The sequence below is a fragment of the Cydia strobilella genome, chromosome 21 (assembly GCF_947568885.1).
Source record: "Cydia strobilella chromosome 21, ilCydStro3.1, whole genome shotgun sequence".
NCBI lineage: Eukaryota > Metazoa > Arthropoda > Insecta > Lepidoptera > Tortricidae > Cydia > Cydia strobilella.
The window spans coordinates 8,773,501-8,794,233 of NC_086061.1; the positions used below are offsets into that span (position 1 = coordinate 8,773,501).

General features: G+C 39.6%; 2 protein-coding genes across 2 annotated transcripts in view; one reads left to right on the plus strand and one right to left on the minus strand.

Annotated features, from left to right (window-relative positions):
- The window catches only part of LOC134750990 (NADH dehydrogenase [ubiquinone] 1 beta subcomplex subunit 3), a 519,415-nt gene that overhangs the window by 5,818 nt on the left and 492,864 nt on the right, over nt 1-20,733 (minus strand). The gene's annotated exons all lie outside the window — the stretch shown is intronic.
- Nucleotides 1-20,733, plus strand: part of LOC134751277 (prolow-density lipoprotein receptor-related protein 1) — a 119,756-nt gene that overhangs the window by 4,161 nt on the left and 94,862 nt on the right. The window contains exon 2 of the mRNA XM_063686660.1: nt 20,365-20,532. Within this exon, the coding sequence (XP_063542730.1) occupies nt 20,365-20,532 (168 nt within the window). The remainder of the gene's footprint in view (nt 1-20,364; nt 20,533-20,733) is intronic.

The following is a 20,733-nucleotide window of genomic DNA, read 5'->3' on the forward strand; positions in this document are numbered from 1 at the left end:
CACTGCGTATATACCTTTGTATGTCTATATATATAGTGCTTCAAATCTTGAACCTAAAATTTGAACCACTTCCCGGTATCTGATTCAGATGAAATTTGGAGTACTATCGTAATTCCGGTGACAATGCAATAATATGCTAACATGGAGGTGTTCTGATGATGCAGCCGGTAGATAGCCAAAGGAACTTCTAGATGGAAAAACACAAACACATCAAATTTAGGCTCATTAGAAAAGTCTTAAGAAGTACTCGTTAGACATGCAAATGACAAGAAATACAGTCAGCAATAAGTGTGTGTCACAAAAAAATTTTTTTTAAAATTACTTACATGTAACTGTTTGTACGGGTCAAATCTGGCAAGTTAAATTTGACCCACTTCCCGGTTTCCGATGAAGCTGAAAATTTGCATACATATGTAAGTTGGGTGACAATGCAATATTATGTTACCATTGAGCTGATCTGATGATGGAGACAGGAGGTGGCCATAGGAACTGTGATAAAACAACGCAACCTTATTGTGTTTGGGGTTTTTAGAATTGTCTCGATGAGTATTAGTTGCCTGTGGAAAGAAAATTACAGTCAGTGATAAAAGCTTGTACCAATTTTTTTTGCCAAAAACTTATTAAACCTTGTTACAATTACAAAGGAAGGTCTCGGGTTCGTATCCCGGTAAGGGCATTTTATTTGTGTGTTTATAATGAATACCTTATGGAAGCTTACCTATGTAAGTGTACAAGTGTTTATCTATAACGATATATTATATAATATACCGTCGTACACAAAGCCTACTGAGCGTTGGGACTAAGTCGATCTATTTCCTGTAATACTTATTTATTATATCAAATACGCCTATGTATCCATCATTAGGGCCGTATGCTCGTTTGCTACCTCATTCTGTAAAAATGTCGGTGACGTATTTGGCGCCAGCAAGCCACTGTTGCTTTGAATTAGTAAAGAGTAGCTTGCATACTTATAGGACTTTGTCGCAGTAACGTATCAATCACATACTGCCCTAGGTATGTATTATACTATTACAGCGCCAGTAAGTCAGTGACGTCAATATTTTATACACATGAGCACCGTGTACCGCGGGAATAGAGTTAGGTCTTATGCCGCTAGGCACCATTCTTTGACTTACTGTTCTAGCACACTACACTACCCGTTGAACACTTTCTAGGTCTCAAACAATTACAGTTACCTACACGAGCTACACGACTGCAGTCGAGCGGTTATAGGGTCTTTCAAAACAGAGGTTGCAGATTCGAAACTTCAAACTTCGAACCCAGAACTTAGGGGTCGTCTTTATACGCCTACGCGATTATCGCAGGTTAGCGCGAATTATTCTCGTGCGAATGCCCGATCAAACATATTGAACTTGCGAGATTGTCAATTAGGACACTATTCGAGTTTCGATGTTTGATCGCGCGTTCTCAGGTCCTAGCCCTATACAATACACCTATTTATTCCGTTCAAGAAAATTGAAATTATTTTCAATTGGAACAGATATGCATTTGTTTTGTTTCGTTCACTTTTCGAACAGAACAATTATTCTAAGAACAAATTAAATTATTTTCTATAGTGCAATGATTTTACGAGGCATTTAATAACAGTCGTCTGTCACAACGGGCTAACTTTTGGACCTAACTCAATAGCCTTACATACAAAAGCCGATAATTATATCATAATATAAGGTGATGTATAAATATTAACACCTAAGAGACCTTAGCTGCATAATGATATTTGATATCTAACGACATGCTTTGCATCCACAATCACAAACAACAAGCACAGCCAATTGTAGACCTTATAGCGTAAAAAGATAAGGTCGATTTTGCATGACAAAGCTTTTCATGGTTATATACAATAGATATGAGTTATAAATTAATTCACTGAGGGTGTAATTAAGCCTTAGAATAAGCCCGAGGGCTATAGGTTATATACCTATGTCAATCTATTCCAAGGACACGGGTAACCCTATTGTAGCCTTAATAGCCTTACGAACAATGCTCCTTACATATACCGAAGTTGCGTACACCACGGCACTGAATGGGTTAACAGCTTACGGCAAGCTGTGTTCTCCATACAAACTTAGTTCCGCCCTCATTTTAAAACGACTAAGCTAGATTGCTCTGAAACTCTGTACTTACAATAGGATAAGGTAAATATATCTATGTCTGTAATTAGTTTATGTAGCTTCAGATACCGTAGTTAAAAAAACAGCGAATTTAAGTTTTTCATACAAAACTTGTTTTCGCCCTATTTCGTTTGTTTTATAAACTGGAGCTATATAAATCCTAAGTCTCAAGCAGACTGTCCAGTATTACACAGCTAGAAAAACGCCTGTATTCGCCTGTTATCTGGACCTGTCAAAGGCTTTCGACCTGGTGTCGTACGATAAGCTGTGGCTGAAGATGAGGGAAGAGACTGACATACCTAGTGAAGTCATTTCCATCATTAGGTACTGGTACAGCAGGCAGAAAAACAATGTTAAGTGGGCAGGAGCGCACTCGGAAGTGTATGGGTTGGAGTGCGGGGTGCGGCAGGGGGTTTAAGCTCGCCCCGGCTCTTCAACCTGTACATGAACCGGCTTATCGAGGAGCTCAGCAACACCAACATAGGTTGCTCAGTGGACGGAGTTTGCATAAACAACATCAGTTATGCCGATGATATGGTGTTGCTCAGCCCCTCGATTAGTGCATTGCAGAAAATGTTACGCATCTGTGAGTCATACGCGGAGGCCCATGGGCTTAAATATAACGCAGTTAAGAGCGAGTTCATGGTTTTCAAGGCTGGCACTAAAACATATCTCGATGTACCACCTGTCAGGTTATGTGGGGCTCCGTTAAAACAGGTACAACATTTTAAATATTTGGGCCACTGGGTCACTGATGACTTAAGTGACAACCTTGATGTAGAGAGGGAACGTAGGGCGCTGGCTGTGCGTTGTAATATGTTGGCCCGGCGGTTTGCACGTTGTACTGATACAGTCAAAGTAACCCTTTTTAGGGCGTACTGCCAATCTTTTTACACGTGTAGCCTATGGGTCAGACATACGCAGCGTACATACGGCGCCCTGCGCGTCCAGTATAATGATGCGTGTAGGGTGCTGTTCGGGCTGCCGCGACACTGCAGCGCCTCCGCGATGTTTGCGGAGCGGCAAATTGATGGCTTTTACGCCGTAATCAGGAAGCGGGCCGCTTCGATGATGAGGCGTGTGCGCGGCTCCACGAACACCATCCTACAAACACTGGCCGAGAGGTGGGACTCCCCGATACTGCGGCGATGGATTGAACTCCATTCCACAGTGGGGAAAAAAAAAAAAAAAAAAAAAAATTTGAAGGATTTTTAATTGTAATGAATTTGTTATTAAAATTGTAATTTTATTTTATTTTAATGTAATTTTATTTTATTTTAATGTATTTTATTAACAAATTATTTCCTGTGTACTAACATAGTTCTAAGTATTACCTATTGTTACTAACATATTTAGTTTTAATTTAGGATTAGTTATTTTATTTTATTTTAAATGTAAATGTAATTGTATATGGAATTTTTTATTCTGAAATAAATTAATTGAATTGAATAAACTAATTTCAGACCCAGATATACCTCATGTCATTGTATTTGCAAAGTTTCATTACAATCCAATACGTAGTTTTAAACTGAGAGCGGAACTACTTTTGTATGGGAAGGTGCAATTCGGCCGAGCTTGCCGGGGACTTAATGAAATGTTATGATTTTAGCAGTTTATGTATTAGGTACTAGCTTTTGCCCGCAATTTCGTCTGCGTAGGATGATGATGATAATTGATAAAAGCTATCCTATATCCTTCCTCGGGCCTAAAACCAGCTTTCATCTAAATCGGCTTAGCAGTTTAAGTTTGAAGACGTAATAACAGACAGACAGACTTTGTTGACCTTAACAAGGGTAAAGGAGATAGCATTACGACCTCAATAACCAAATGGTATTGCGGTGAGTATAGTATGTAAATGTACTTACAATATTGTACTAGCCAAACATGAGTTACATTGCAAAATGATATATTTATAGATGCACATAGTTTCCGCATATGTTATGGTAATCTAGGTTGGCGTTGGCGCCAGTGTTGTGTACAACTGTACAAGTTTACACTATATGTATACATATATGTTGCAGTTAAACTGTATACAGACGTAACGAACCTATACGAGAAGGGCAGGGGGCCGATTTTTTAATTTCTAGCGCTCGATTTCGTATCCCTTCAATATATCTCTACTAATAGTAGAATTGATCGAGCGAGTCGATTCGAGTCGGATTGAACGAGTGGTCAATACCACTAGATTCCCAATTTCTATTGCTCGTATTACAAAAATATCTTCACCGTTTTCCACAAATTTTAGAGTGACGTAATCGAGCGCTCGATATTCAAAAATCGGCCCCTAGGAGAGCTCTATAAGCTGCCGTGCTGCGTTTGGCTTGGTGTATTTCGGCCTTTACGAGTAGTATTCAGGATGTTTACTTACACCTGAATCTCACTTTGGTGGTTATGGGATTTTCTTCCACTGCTAAAAGATGAAAATTAAAACCTCAAATCATCAGAATCAAATTTTTTAAACATAATTGTACATCCCGTAAAGTTTGTCTATCTGACCTGACTAGTTTTCCACTCGTCTACTCGAAGGTTAGCTGGAAGTGATCCCTTATAGGGAAAAGTTCGCCTTTGTACTTCCATATTTACACTTGTAAGTGTTGTGTACAATAAAGTGATTACTACTACTAAAACTAAACGCTTAATAAATAAACTGACTGCCACTTTCAACACAATAAACACAAATTAATACAATCGGTCAATGTGGGGAAGTTAATACAATCGGTCAATGTGGGGACTACCACTAAAACTAAACGCTTAATAAATAAGCTGACTGCCACTTTTAACACAATAAACACAAATTAATACAATCGGTCAATGTGGGGAAGTTAATACAATCGGTCAATGTGGGGACTGCTACTAAAACTAAACGCTTAATAAATAAGCTGACTGCCACTTTCAACACAATAAACACAAAATATTGTCTTCGGTTACCGCGATAGTTACTCATGAAATAAAACTATGAAAACGGATTATATCGCGTATATTGAATTTATAATACATCCCGACGTTTCGAACTCTTTACAGCGTTCGAATGTACGCGATATAATCCGTTTTCATAGTTTTATTTCACAATAAACACAAATTAATACAAGCGGTCAATGTGGGGAAGATCGTCTTCAAGCTTTTTAGTCAGTAAACTCTTGCTTCTGTACACATGAGGCGCCTAACTTCAAACTCGGGTAAATCCATCTGTCAGATTATGCGATTTTGGTCTTAAGAAAAGGTAATAGGGTAGATATTTGCTGAGAGAGTCGAATGGATTTAATGAAGTTTGAAGTTAAGCAACACACATACTCCACGGAGCTCGATAAAGCAGAAGGAGTGAAGCTCTACATTTCTGAATGATTGACGTATCAAAAGTTCATGCCTTAATAAGTCTTATGACGGTCTTACTAGACTTATATTGACCAGGATATAGACCGTGATTACCATTTGTATTATTTATGAGCTCCCGATATTTCGACGCCGTTACATGCATCTTGTTCACGGGTGACTGGTCTGGGTCGGGTGACGGGTGAAGGTAATCACGGTCTATATAAGTCTAGTGTGAATCATTCAAAACTCTAATTATGACGGTGTTCTCAGCAATAAATTTTATATGCCCTACTATATTTCAAATAACTATTATTATCGTTTGTAGGCTAATACAGACGTTGTCAGTTCACAACCATTATAACTCTAATACTACATGATTGGCTTATTACGTTATTACGATCAACATAAAATAGGTCTCAATAGGTATTTAATCAGTGGGCTAACCGGCCTGTCCGCAATCTAGCCTAGGTGTTAGGCTACAACTGCTACAAGATACTTGCATAACTGTCACCTGATAAGCATATACGCGGTACATATTTCAGGTAGGTAGATATTACGCAGCGTACTACGTAGCAGGGATCGGATACCGGTATTTTTTGTATGGGAACAAAAACAGTATTTTTTCGTTCTTTGTTAATTATTAAATTTAATTTCTAATTGGGTTACCTAAAAACACAACTGAGTCCTACATTTTAAATATAAAAAAAATTCGAAATATACGGTTATTTCGAAGTTTTTTGCCAAACACCGGTTCCGATCCCTGCTACGTAGGCGAACAACACGCGAACGCGAAGCGATGCGGCGCGGGGTGAATCAATCCTTTGATACCTATAGAAGTGTCCTACGTGGGCGATCTCGTTGCGAACGCGAACGCCGTGGGCCCGCCGCGCCGCGCCGCTTCGCTTCGTGGTCGCGAGTTGTTCGCTTACGTAGGGCGCAGCGTTATACAGGGAGTTCAGGTAGGTATTACTCAGGGACTACAGACAATAGTCTATGTGGTTTATTCTACCCGTCCGTGAGGCCAATAATTTCAACTTGTTAACTCCATAAACTAGTGGTTCTGTGAGCTGTGCCGTAATAGACCTGGCGAGCATAACTTCAAACAAAATAAATAAATGGCTCCGCCATTTTAAAATTTTCGGAAAAATGAATCGTCAAAAAGAAAACCTAGGTATTTAATCATCGAACCTGCTCACAAAATTATACGAGAATCGGTTGAGAATTGCGATCTTTAGATGAGAACATCCGGACATACGAAAGCGTTTTTGTCCAAGCTAAAGCAAGAAGTTTCGCGGTCTAATTCGAAACCTGAGGGCCTACCGCGAACCATGTTCGACGTATTGCCTCCCTGTCACACTTACCTACGAATTTACAAATGCGACTGAGAGGCAGGCAACACGTCGAACGTTGACCCTCTGATATCCAATTCGTCACCATAAACAATTCGCTGCAGCACCATCTACATGGAGCTTGCGGCGTTAAAGCTCATTGTGCCGTATATGCAATGGCAGAATTTCTACTTTCCAGTCACAGGGAGTCTCCAAGGAAGGAATAATTTTAAGCGAACGCGAAGTAAACAGTTCGTTTATGGCTTCTAGTAATGACCTTGAACGGTGTCTGCCGATAGCGCTAGAATAGTGATGTGACTATAGCAAATATCACCTGTATCTTTACACAAATAATATCGTTAACCCTCTATGATGCGTTCAAAAACATCAAATTACGGTTACGGTTACGATTCTGTATAAACGCAATGGCGCACATAAGTCTCATAACAAGCGTTCATCCTGAATACATAGAGAGCTTACATATATGTGTGTGTAGAGAGAGCAGTGTATGTAAATTATGTATATGTACACAATTAGACATTAACACACTCGTGTGATATTTTTACCCACACTCGTACTTTAATGCCTTTTATTATGTAGCAGTCGCATAAACTACTATTTAATAAAATCTAAGTCTTCACGCCACCAAATATTACCGTATTCTGGCATAGAATCTCTATCCAAGAACGCATCGAGCCTTGAATAAGCAGAAAGTTCGTTTCGTTCGCCACATGGAGTTTAGAAACTCCTTATATCTCAAGACAAATACGGAGAGCGGGAAAAAAATCGATTCACGGACGGAGGGACAGTCAGTCACCATTCGGCAATGCAATCCCAAAAATCAACGCAAGATGTTATGATAAGCATCCTGACCAAATGATTAGTCAACTTTTTGAGTTTCTTCTCGAGAACGATATTCTCTGCTCTACAACACGACCGAGGTTTGAATCCACGATTTTATTAAAGGTATTCAATATTGCCAACGTCACGTCACTACCGACCGAGTCGTTGAACCATCGCAGCGTTCGTGTCGTGGGTGAAATTGTGCCTGTTTACTATGTTCCCAAGGATTACGAGTAACAACTTACATAAAAAACCTACGCCTGTCATTCCTTGTTTGTGTGACCCACCACTATTTTATCATCTAGGACTTTATTCTATAGGTAATTCAATAAGTAATGTTGCGAAATGCGAATGCGACGTCGTCTAGATTCTGATCCACCAACAACATTTCGACCAACTAATATCTCGGTTACTAGAAATTGAGGCGTAATTAGAGTGACAGAGATAGTTACTCGAAATTTTCGATGTTCGCGGTTATAGCACAGAATAAGTAATAGTATTATCATACAGAACGGCCACGCACCGCCCCGCCCCGACTCGAATTACCTCGCCCCGCGACAGCAGATTGACGGCCGTTTGCCGGCCGCTTAGCACTATTTTTAAGCAACTTACTCACACTATTACGCATGACGCTCTACAGACGTGCCGTTCACACATAGAAACGCGTGATTTTTTATGTTTAGCGTGTCCGCCCTGTGGTTATAGGTAGCCCTGACCTGCACGGCGGCTAATATAGGTACAATAATGTAAAACTCCCCGGTAAAGTAGTCGGTGCGAGCAATTTCAATGGATATTACCGATATGGACAAAATACATTATAGGCGCTTGAAACTGCAATATACGCGTTGCATGCCTTGCACCAGATGCTTTTTCAGCATGGCTTCATCGGCTACTCACCCATCACTACTCACTGCTTTTTAATGTCCGACCGAAGCTTCGGTTTCGGCTTGAAAATCATGTTTCAGCCGAAGGCTTGATCCTTTCGGCAAAAAATCCGGTTACGTTCGTACACTACTATTTTTTAAGATGCCATACACGGTCATTTGTTCACTGGTGTTTTTTTTAAATATATTTGAGGACAATCTTACACAGCAAAGCTTGTACTATGGGGACCAGGCGACGATATACATATACACTTTGATAGATCAATATATATACTTAGATACACAGATAACATCCATAACTCAGGAAGAAATATTCGTGATAAACACAAAAATAAATGCACTTACCGGGATTCAATCTCAGGTCCTCCAGTATCGTAGGCAGGGTTACTACCGACTAGGCCAGGAGGCCTTCAGTTAAAACTGCACCTAACTACCTATTAAAGCCGGCGGTCGAGTACGCTCTTCTAGACCGGTTTGTCAGTTTTTTAAACCCTTGTTTTTGGCGCTAATATTATCCAGCATGCGCAGTAGGTACTTACTAGTTTTGCTAGAGATACGCGAACTGAACATTTTTGAGCGGAATTTTGTTTGGTAATATAATAGTAATTTTAAGACCGCATCTAATTTCATAATAAATTCAGTGTTATATGGTGCTTCTAAATTCTAATGGCTTTTTGGGCATCCATAAGTGAAATCAGACAGAATTTACCACATTTAAAACTTTGGCGTTTTGAACACATATTAAATCACATTTACAATCGGTAAAGTAAATAAAGTTAACAAAATAAATTCACGGTTGTAAATGTGATTTAATAAGAATTTACCTGCTAATATGTATATGATTCTAAGATAAATCATAAATCTATGCTATGGTACAGCTGCACATTGGCCGTAGAGGTAACCGCTCATAGATCTTATAAATAATTGGGTACTCAGGTTAATGATATCCTGTCCTTATGTAGCGATAGTGGTCTATTAAAATACCTGTCCTTCGGTCAACTGTTATGTGCTTAGAAGAAATGTAGACCATATAGATACCGGAGATATTTCATCGTAACCAAAGATATTTCATCATATTTTATCAGTAAAATAGAACAATCTTAGTTTTAAGACACGCCTGCTAATGAAAATTGCAATATAAAAAAAAGGAAAAATGAAAAAAAAAAATACCAGACCAGAGGGAGGATGCCTAGCCAAGATAGATGATAATCGTACATGGGCAAAGGCCAAAAAAATGTATCGGACAAATGCTATTTACAAAAATTCACATGCCTATTTTCATACATTATTTAAGTTTTATTGGGCGTTTTCTATCATCGATCGTCATCTTGACTATGCCCCCAGCTCGCCGCTCTACCCTCAGGTAAGTCTGGCCGCGGTTCTAAAAAGCTATCACGCTCGGTTATTAAACAAAAACCGGCCAAGTGCGAGTCGGACTCGCGCACCGAGGGTTCCGCACTTTTAGTATTTGTTGTTATAGCGGCAACAGAAATACATCATCTGTCAAAATTTCAACTGTCTAGCTATCACGGTTCATGAGAAAATCGGTGGAATAAAAACGTCGTTTTGAGCAAGTGTGTTGAAAAATATATTAAAGTCAAAGTCACGGTTCATAAGCCTGGTGACAGACAGACAGACAGACGGACAGCGGAGTCTTAGTAATAGGGTCCCGTTTTTACCCTTTGGGTACGGAACCCTAAAAAGGAATCCGCCAATGTGTAGTAGAGTAGCCACGAGTCGAATGCTCCATCTAGTAACAGTATTCTGCGCAAACGCATATGAGTCAACGACTCCCCACTTGAGACAGTCTGTTTATCTCGGTAGGGTCATGTCATGCAGATATCCGCGATGAAATGTGTAGGCATTGATAATATCGTGATGTGTTTGTATCGTAAAATAGTACTACTTTGCTCCAATATTTGCTCCAAGTTAAGAAAATTATGAATAGATTATCCCACGAAAAATAAATCATCTATAATGTTGCCAAGACGAGACCATATGGCTCCCACTGTCAAAAAGTTATCAGATCTCGTGTAGAGCCAAGCTTCTAACTCTACCCGCCCTAACTTCATAAACTCTACACCTCACTGTTTTAAACTTTTACGATTCTTCGCGTAAAATAAGTTTTAAATTTACTTCCGACGTTTCGAGGACGGCGTTGTCCCCGTGGTCTCGGAGAAGACCCACTGTGTGTACTATGCCTCACCACCTGTACGTAGCTGTAGTATATAATAGCATGTACGCGTTATTTGAACAGAATATATTCGTATTTAGACACCAACAGTTGTATCATTGACGCCACACCTTACATGGCGATCCTACCAGTGCGGCCTTGCGCTGCACTGGCGGCGCGCCGCGTCCGCCAGAAACGTACAAGAACACATTTCGAGACAATTAAAAGCAGTGAAAGTGAATAATTCGGCAGGACGATAAACAGTGAATTCAGAGAACTTATAGTGAAATGACGGAACCTTGTTTTTTTGTATGTGCTATGGCAAAAGGTGAAAACGGACACTTCCAATAATAAATATGAAATAAAAAAATAAAAAACAAACAATGAAAAATATAATTAAGTGCCTATGAATACTCCTCGGACAGTGAAGTAAATTAAATAAAAGTGACTGTAAACGTGACACAAATAAGAATGACCTTATTAAAAATAAAAATTAGGACTTGTAATTTTCGTGACGATGGTTGCTGCTGGGCGTTGATCGTGTCAGTGGACAAGGGCGTGTGGTCTGCAGCTACAGGTGCCCTTAGCCAAGGCACAAGGTCCAGCGTATCACAGTGGTATTTAGTTAAAAAATAAGTGAAATAAAAGTGGAAAACAGACATTATAAAATTTTAAGTGACTTCTATAACATTTAAAACTTTCGCGGTTTAAACACATATTAAATCGCATCGAGTTGTGCGAGAAGCGATTGAAATCAAGAAGCACCCCAGAAATTTTAATAGGGAAGATGGTTTTAACTTATCGGCAACTTGGGGACCAGTGATCCAGAAGTTAAAGCCGAGGGATCTATCTTCGGATGTGTGCGCGGATGTTGTGAGTGTTGTGTGTCGGACTATTGACAATAATTAACTTTTATGTGTATAGGTAGTGGGTGGTTTGAAAATGTGATGTCTACCTCGAACTTTAAATGCACTTTTCGTGGGGTAGTCACACAAATCTCTGTTTTGACATTTTGCTGGGACGTCAGTTAGCCGCGACCACGACCAGTGAAACCTGTGTCGAAACGTCGGTAAATAAAGGTAACAAAATAAATTCGCGATAGACCCGTTTCTAAATGTGATTTAATTAAGTGACTTCTATTTTTAAAGGTTTTAATCGTAATCTTTTTTTAGACATTTAATTTTCTAATTAAGTATGTGTAAGAACGTAACGAACCTAAGTAATAGTACGTATTGCTAATATTTTATAAATGAAAATGCCGCTAGATAAATAAACACATATGGATAAAAGGACGGTCATTCTATAATGTAAAAAGTAATACATTTTCAGTGTTTGATATATTTTGGTTGCAAATTATTTTCATATTTTTCTCACACACCCGAGACCACGGGGACAACGCCGTCCTCAAAACGTCGGAGGTAAATTTAAAACTTATTTTACGCGATTTAGGGTTGGTTGCACCAAACTGTTTGTCATCGTTAAAGAGTTCGCAAAATTTAATTACATGGAAAGCTTCATAGTAAACCGCCGCGGCGCGCCGGGTGACGTTAATCAGTCTGTCAAGTGCGGATGGTGCAACTGGCACTAAGTGCCGCCGCGCGCCGTTGTGAATAATAAACTCCTACCCTTCAAAACGTGACTACAAGAACTATTGTATTAAAGAAAAGTAATGAACAGTATTTTTTTTTTTTACCTTACGTTCATGTGACGGTAGCGAGGTCGTTTAATTTTTTTTGTTCTTTTTTTTTCGAAATGGCGGAACTGTGGGTGTAGAGCTGACAGAGCCACTAATAACTCGAACTTCGAGAGTCAATATGCGTATATGTTGTATTCGTGGGAACACAGGGTGCGCGAGAGCATGTTATTTGAGCTCGTTTCCGTCCCTCACACAGACCCTACTGCCAATTACCAACGTACTGTATCTGTATCGTTTACGCCTTATCACAATCGCATAAGATTCATTATGATTTTTGACGTCGTCAGTATAATGTAGTTAAAGGAGTAATAAAATTGTTAATTGTTAGAATATTATGTTAGCCAAGCCAAATACTATGGCTCGGACACTAGAAAGCGTACTTGGGACAACCAAATGGGAGACGCCCGGTTGGACGCCCTAGGTACCGCTGGAACGACGGAGTTGTCCAAGACCTGCTCAACCTCGGCCATGGCGACTGGCGAGAGCTATCGCAAGACCGAGAGGCATGGCGTGATCTGGTGTCGGAGGCCAGGACTCACTTTGAGTCGTTGCGTCACCGTAAGTAAGTAAGTATTATGTTAGCCAGAGAAAAGTTTTTAAAACGAGATTGAGAGAAACAAATGGATATAGCAGGTTTATTCGGGTAGGTATTTTAAGTTTTCTTTATTGATAAGATACACATGCACTGGGTGCCTAGTCAAGATGATAATCGTTGATATTTAAATACCGAACGCCGATCGAACTTAAATAATGTGTGGACATAGTCACGTGACTTTTCGTAGCGTCTGTCATCCCGACATATTTTTTGTATAGGGAGTATTACTGCTATGTTCTGCCAGCAGAGTGCAGCTCTACCGCACATCCTACACCATAGGGTAACTTGTACATTACGCCTTAAACAGTTTTTTGACAAATTTTCACAGATAATTTGTTGCGAATACATATGACATTGATGCATGAGGCGGTTTGTTTTCAGCACAGGGCGGACACGCTATACATCAAAAATCACTTGCGTTTCTATGTGTGAACGGTACGTCTGTGCACGCGGCATGCGTAAGTAAGTTGCTTAAAAATAGTACTGAGCGGCCGGCAAACGGCCGTCAATCTGGTGTCGCGGGGCGAGGTAATTCGAGTCGGGGCGGGGCGGTGCGTGGCCGTTCTGTATGATATTACTATTACCTATTCTGTGGTTTACAGGGACCTACTGCGAAACGCAAAAATTTAAATTTCGTTATCTGCTTCTCTACCGTTCGAATATGCAAGAGTGATAGAAAACAGATAACGAAATTTCGATTTTAATATTTCGCAGTAGACCCTCTGAATGTGGTAGTGGCTCCCCCTACGCAGAGTTTTGCGTAATATTCCCTATTCGTTTGGCGTTTGTCGATGTACGATCATCGATGTACAGTCGCCATCAGATATATCGGAGCGCCCGAAGTGCTCAAAAATATCTGAACACGCACTCTAGCGCCTTGACAGAGGCGTGTTCAGATATTTGTGAGCGCCTTAGCCGCTCCGATATATCTGATGGCGACTGTACATCGATGGTGTACGTTTGTCATGTTAGCTTAAACTTTTTTAAAGTCTCAGCCAGCCAAACTAAAGTCATCAACATTATTTATATCTCTTTAATAAAAGCAGAATACAAAAACAACTTAATCTATTTCTACACATTTATGAATAACAGCATCAAGAGCCACAACAGTGTAGTTGTACAGTAGTCATAAACATGTATACAGTTTTTCACCTTATTGCAATGGTTCAAGGTGAAGAAATGTATACGTATTTATGAATTCGACCGTAATTACTGAAACCCTCTGCTAATTTATCCTAACTTAGACCTTATTCTCATTACTATAAAGCTTATAACCATACATGAATATGTGCGTCGGTATGCATGAAAGATAATCCACAAGCTAGGTAAACATCTGACCGTTTGTGTAATTCCAGTCGGTCGCCTAGAACGGGAGTTGTACCTACAATTCACACGACCGAGTAGGGCGACGCCTTTAATTGGTCTCTAGACCTTGACTCGCCGCGTTTGTTCAATGACATGTATCTCAGGTCGGGTCCGAGTGACCTCAAGATAACCGCGTCCGGCGACTGCCCCCACAACAGGGGGAGAGAAAACCGGCTTTTAAGCTGTGTCTATTCATCCAACACACTAAAATTATACTTCGTTTCGCTAATTTACAATTTGGTATTAAGGATCGGCCACACCGCTGCTCAAAATACGGTGACGGTAGGTACATGATCGCAGTGACGTGCCGTAAGCGTCACGATTTTATCGCATGCCCTTCACACCGCTGCTCTAAATACGCTGACGGTGCAGAATCGCAGTGACGTGCCGTAAGCGTCACAATTTTATCGCATGCCCTCCACACCGCTGCTCAAAATACGGTGACGGTACATGATCGCAGTGACGTGCCGTAAGCGTCACGATTTTATCGCATGCCCTTCACACCACTGCTCTAAATACGCTGACGGTGCAGAATCGCAGTGGCGTGCCGTAAGCGTCACAATTTTATCGCATGCCCTCCACACCGCTGCTCAAAATACGGTGACGGTACATGATCGCAGTGACGTGCCGTAAGCGTCACGATTGTATCGCATGCCCTTCACACCGCTGCTCTAAATACGCTGACGGTGCAGAATCGCAGTGGCGTGCCGTAAGCGTCACAATTTTATCGCATGCCCTCCACACCGCTGCTCAAAATACGCTGACGGTGCGGAATCGCAGTGACGTGCTGTAAACGTCATTACTTTGCCGCATGCTCTCCACGCCGCTGTTCAAAAAACGCTGACGCATCGTATGTTTCGCATGCGTCACGTCAGGACGTAAACGATGCGTCAGCGTATTTTGTGCAGCGGTGTGGCCTATCCTTTAATTAAAATGAAGGATCAGTCGGGAAAATTTCGGCAATCGGATTGCCAATTTATTAAAGTTTGATAAAAAATTGGGTTAAATGGTTCAAACTATGCGTATACACTAATATACACGGCATTTGATTATGCATCGCTTTGCTCCCGCATTCTGTTTGCGTCGGCAGCGAATCGGCCCTGACAGATTTACGTGAGTATTTCTTTGTATTTCAGTTTACGTGAAATACAAAGTGACCAAGGTAAAAACAAAAGGCTAAGGGCAAGGTGATGTTAATATTAATTAACGGAATTAGAATACTCTGTTACTCTGGTCCGCGAGACCTTGACTCGCTCTTGCCGGATTGAAGAGATGTATCTTAGGTCGGGTACGGGTGATCTCAAGATAACCGCGTCCGGCGACCCCACAATAGGAGAGCCGGTCTGTAAGTGGTCAAAACCCTGCTTTAGTCTACAGGTAGGCTGTGGATTAGGTCTGCGTATTTTTTAAGCTATTTAACTCGCAATTTCTAATCTCATTTCCCCATCTCCGATTGAACTGGATTTTAACATACCTACGTAAATTCGGTGACTACACAGGGTGACTATGTTGGAAATAAATAGTAGTTTGTGTCACAAGGGAGCAAAATTACATATTTACGCCGAGGGCGTACATTGAATCCCGAACGAAGCAAAGGATTCTAAAATAGAACCTGAGCGTAGTGAGGGATTCAAGTGTTAACGCCCAAGGTGGATATAATTTTGCTACCGTGTGACACATACTGCTTTTCACATCAGCATCATCTATGAGGAATTTAATATGTTCCAAAATATATTAAGCTTAAAAAAATTGTATGCCAAAAAGATAAGAAATCGTGTCCAAGAACAGAAAAGTGTCACTTTGATTCCTTTTAGCAGGGAAAAAAAGTGCCACTTTGATCCCTCATAGCAGGGAAGAAAAATTATGTGAGGTGAAAAATGATTTATTTGGTGTGAACAAAATACAAAACACAACATAATGGTATATCATTGTTTGAAACTATAGTACTTCTATCTATACGTAATAAAACATCGAAATCATATTAAGTTTGTGCTGCTTATAATTGTTTAAAGACGTTGATGACTGATGAGTAGTGTAAAATAACAGCTGGCGATAAAAGCTTGTATCGAAAATGAAATTTTGGTACAAACCTGGGTTACACACTTTTTTTGGCGAATGTATTGCCATACATAGAAATGAACTTAACTCTTGCTGAATTCAACTTTTACTAAAAAGCACTACAACCGATATACACCCCAGGCCAAAAGTATGGAAACATAGTTGTTTTCTTTAATATCTCATGTTTCTATATTTGTTGTATATATTTGTAAACTAAGACTTTACATTAGGCAAACCCAAAAGATTAAAAATACACGCTTAATATCAAAACATCCTAAAATATTGTCAAAAAGTAAAAAAAAACAAAGTAGAAAAAAGTTACATAATTATACCTACCCTTTAATTACATGACAAAATGTTGAAGTGGCAACTATCACAGCCAGAGTAATTTAATTTTAAAATGTTCCAATATTATTTTTACCAAATTGTCAATGAGTAGTATCATATAGTAACTTATACTAGAGCGGTACTGTCATAGTAAATTTTGTAACCACAGAAAATTCACTGCCATCTATCGACACACTTTAAAACTAAAAATGAAGATTTATAAAAATACGATAAAATGTATTTAAATATGGATAAATGATTTTTTTTTATTTGCATTAATTATTTTTATGATTTTGACCCATGTTCTTTCACTGATATGCGTTAAAATTGTTAAATAGCAAACGATACCGTCAACGCCATCTATACGACAGTAGGCCAAAGCTAGTAGCGCCCTCTGAACGAGAATCAAATTTTCATGATTTTCAAGGCACGTTTTTTCTTAGACTGTATCCATCTATTACGGAGTTATATCTATCTTTGGTAGTATAAAATCCATCTCTTAAAAGATCACACTTTTCTATTGAAATACAAGCTTGTTTCCATATTTTTGGCCTGGGGTGTAGTAACCGGGTTTACCTTATAAGTTATCTATATAATGCGTACAGATGAGTTGTTTCAATTCCGTTCGCATTCAACGAACATATTAGGGCATGATTGGCTCGGGGTTTAAGAGGGGACACGAATGCGACGTCATGCGCGCTCATAGACTAGTATCTACAGATTCCGTGCATAATGGGTTTACGAAAACCGCGATAGACCGATAAACAGTATGGATATAATATGGTATTGGTTTAGTGCAAGTAGGACTTGACCGGGATGTTTACGTACGTAGTCAATGTAAGGCCAAGATGGGCTCGGCCTTATATTATATGACAGTTGCATTTTTAATTTTATGTATAGTTGTGCATGCTCGTTCACTGAAATAATCGCTCCCAACTAGTGCAATCTCACAACTGTACTAGTTCGGTCTTTTAGTACAGTAGTACACAGAGAGAGAGTCGAGGTGTTCGGTCGGATGAGTCGGATCATACGGATCGCTTTGCTGTCATTGTCACTCCTCGGTCCTCGCTCCCATTCTGTTTCGTTCGCGTGTAGTGTACTAAAACGTACTAAGAGCAGAATCATTAGGGAATAGTTCGGTCTAGTACAGTGGAGGGAATCGTGTCTTTTTGATGTTAGTACATGTACTACACAAGCCTAATTTTATGAAACATTTATCATTATATTCATTATGTATTTTCTGGTATGTTGATTTTTTTCTGTATACATTGATTTAATCTTTAGATCACCATGTGTAAATGTATTGCTATTGTATGTTTTGTCACCGGATTGTCTCATCGAAAGATCAGCGCTGGAAGACGCCAGCACCATTCTGAGATGAGACCATGTCGTGGCACTTTCTCCTTCCTATGTTTTTTCTGTTTTGTATTATTTCCTCTTCTGAGTTTGTGCGTACGAATAAAATTATTTATATTTGTTGTATGTTGCATCTCCTACGCAAGTCATCTGTGTGCCCGCATAAACTCCTGCGCAGATGGTTATAGTTTATGTTTGTGTGCTAGTCAAATAAACAGTATGGGTATAATATGTGACGTTCTCAAGCAAAAGGTACCTCATTGTCGCTTACCATAAGGACAAAATTTGCTTGTATCTTTATACGAATAGCCGGTCAGAGCGTCCTTTTGACAAGCGACAATGTAGTACCTTTTGCTTGAGAACGACACATATGGTTTAGTGCTAGTATAGATCGTATTTGAACGCCCTTAAGGAGTGTCTTTTCAAAAGGGCTTATTTTTGTTTGGTTTTCATAATGATTTTTAGAAAGACAATCATTTATTTCCATTATATCTAAGGCGTTATTACCAAAATTAAGCGAAGGTGCGATTTATTACAATTACAGAAATATTTTAAGTCATTAAAAAGAATTAAATGATAGAATAATAGAATAGAATAATTCATTTATTCATGGCAAACTACATTTCATACTTAAACCTGTTACAAAGAAAAAGTATATTTAAAACAAAAAGTAGTAGTAGTAATCACTTTATTGTACACAACACAGGTATACACAGGTACAAAAAGTATATAGTTTACCACGAAATGGTCCCGCCTCAGCATAATGCTAACCCTAAAGTCAGCGCTGGTCTTCCGGCGAGACCATTTGTGGGCCACGAACGCAACTGTACAACTGAATCACATACATTCAGGCATTCAATGTAACATCCTGAAAAAATCCGCATGTGTCTGACCTTACTGATAAGCAAGGACACAAACAATGTAAGATGCATCTAATCAATAGGTACCAATAGCGGTAATTCCTACATCCATACTAATTAAATCATTATTTATTTTCAGGCAACTAAAACCACAAATTTAATATATACGCTAGATGACGCAAATACCACGATTTGTATTGAAACCAAGCGTGCCGACTTTTTTATACAAAATTTAAAGGCGCAGCGCATACTTAAATATATACCCATACCCACGGTGTTTATACAGCAAAGCAAGGACCTATTTTATAGAAGGTATCAGCCTAATATTAATACTGTTTTCTCTTGGAAACTTATACGATTTAACAGTTCGTAAACTAATATTATTCTAATACCGTTCGTAGTACCCTTCTGAAATCGACTCCAATCAAAACAGAAACGCATGTTTGAAAGAATATATTATAAAATAAGAAAATAAGTAGGTAAATAGGAAGTGTGTAAAGAATATGTTAGCCTGTTAGCTCGAGCTATGTAAAATTGTCTTATAATATTTAAATTTATATCCGACAAATTAAGATTGAAAGATTTTCTCAGGAATTAATTATGTTTTGGCTGTTAATATACAACAATACCAAAAAAACACATTAAAAACGTCTGACACGTACCCTTGACCTTTCTGCATACTTTTGTCGTATTTTCAGAACGTCAGTTGTTTTTAGTCGGAGGTGACCTCGCGGCCTTTCAGTATTATCGCTGGCAATATGGAGATGAAATCGTTGTATCTGAATTCATTTGCGATATTAAGTAGGTATATGTGGAATTATTATCATTAAATAATACCTGAAAAGACTTCCATTCAGACCATTTAATATTTTGGTAAATTCTGCTTTATTTCATTAGTAACTCCTGCCCACGACTTCGTCTGCGTGGAATGATGGTTTATGATTGATAAAAACTATTCTATATCCTTCCCCGGGCCTCAAACTATCTGCATACCAAATTTCATCTAAATTGGTTCAGCGGTTTAAGCGTAATAAGTCTATAGACAGACACAATTAAGTAGGGATTTCATCAAATTAGTGTCAGTAGGAAAATGCTGGTGGTGTCAACTTATTAGATTAATTTTATGCTATTTTCGTGTGATGTACAAACTGACAGACTTGATGTATGTGTGCAGTCCTGGAGCAGTCACATGCTGCAACCGTGATGCAAAAATATTCCACAAACAATCTTATTTATTTTAAGTCATAAGAACATGTTACTTATATCATAATGTGGCTGTTTTACACGTTTTCTATTAAAAAAATATCAACACAGAAATAATAATAAAACTCTACTATAAATTAAGATTAAGAATAGCCAACGCTACTACGTAGTTCCTACTCAACGCAAATATTCAATCAAAGACATCATATTTATTAGTCATACATTATTCCAGGTATACCAGGCGAGGAGTTAACTTTCCCCTCGCTCGGCACCGAGGACGGCCTCATCTCCTGCGGGCCGGGCCAGTTCCTCTGCCGCGACGGCTCCCGCTGCGTGCCCGCTGCGTGGCGCTGCGACGCACGCGACCACTGCCCCGACGGCTCCGACGAGATACACTGCGGTACGTATTAGCCCCTGCTACACGACGGGCCCGCTACGTGGCGCTGTGACACGCGCGTCCACTGCCCCGACGGCTCGGACGAGATACAGATACACTGCGGTACGTAGTGCCACATGATGACGGCTCCCGCTGCGTGGCGCTGCCACGCGCGCGTCCACTGCCTTGACGGCTCGGACAAGATACACTGCTGTACGTAGCCCC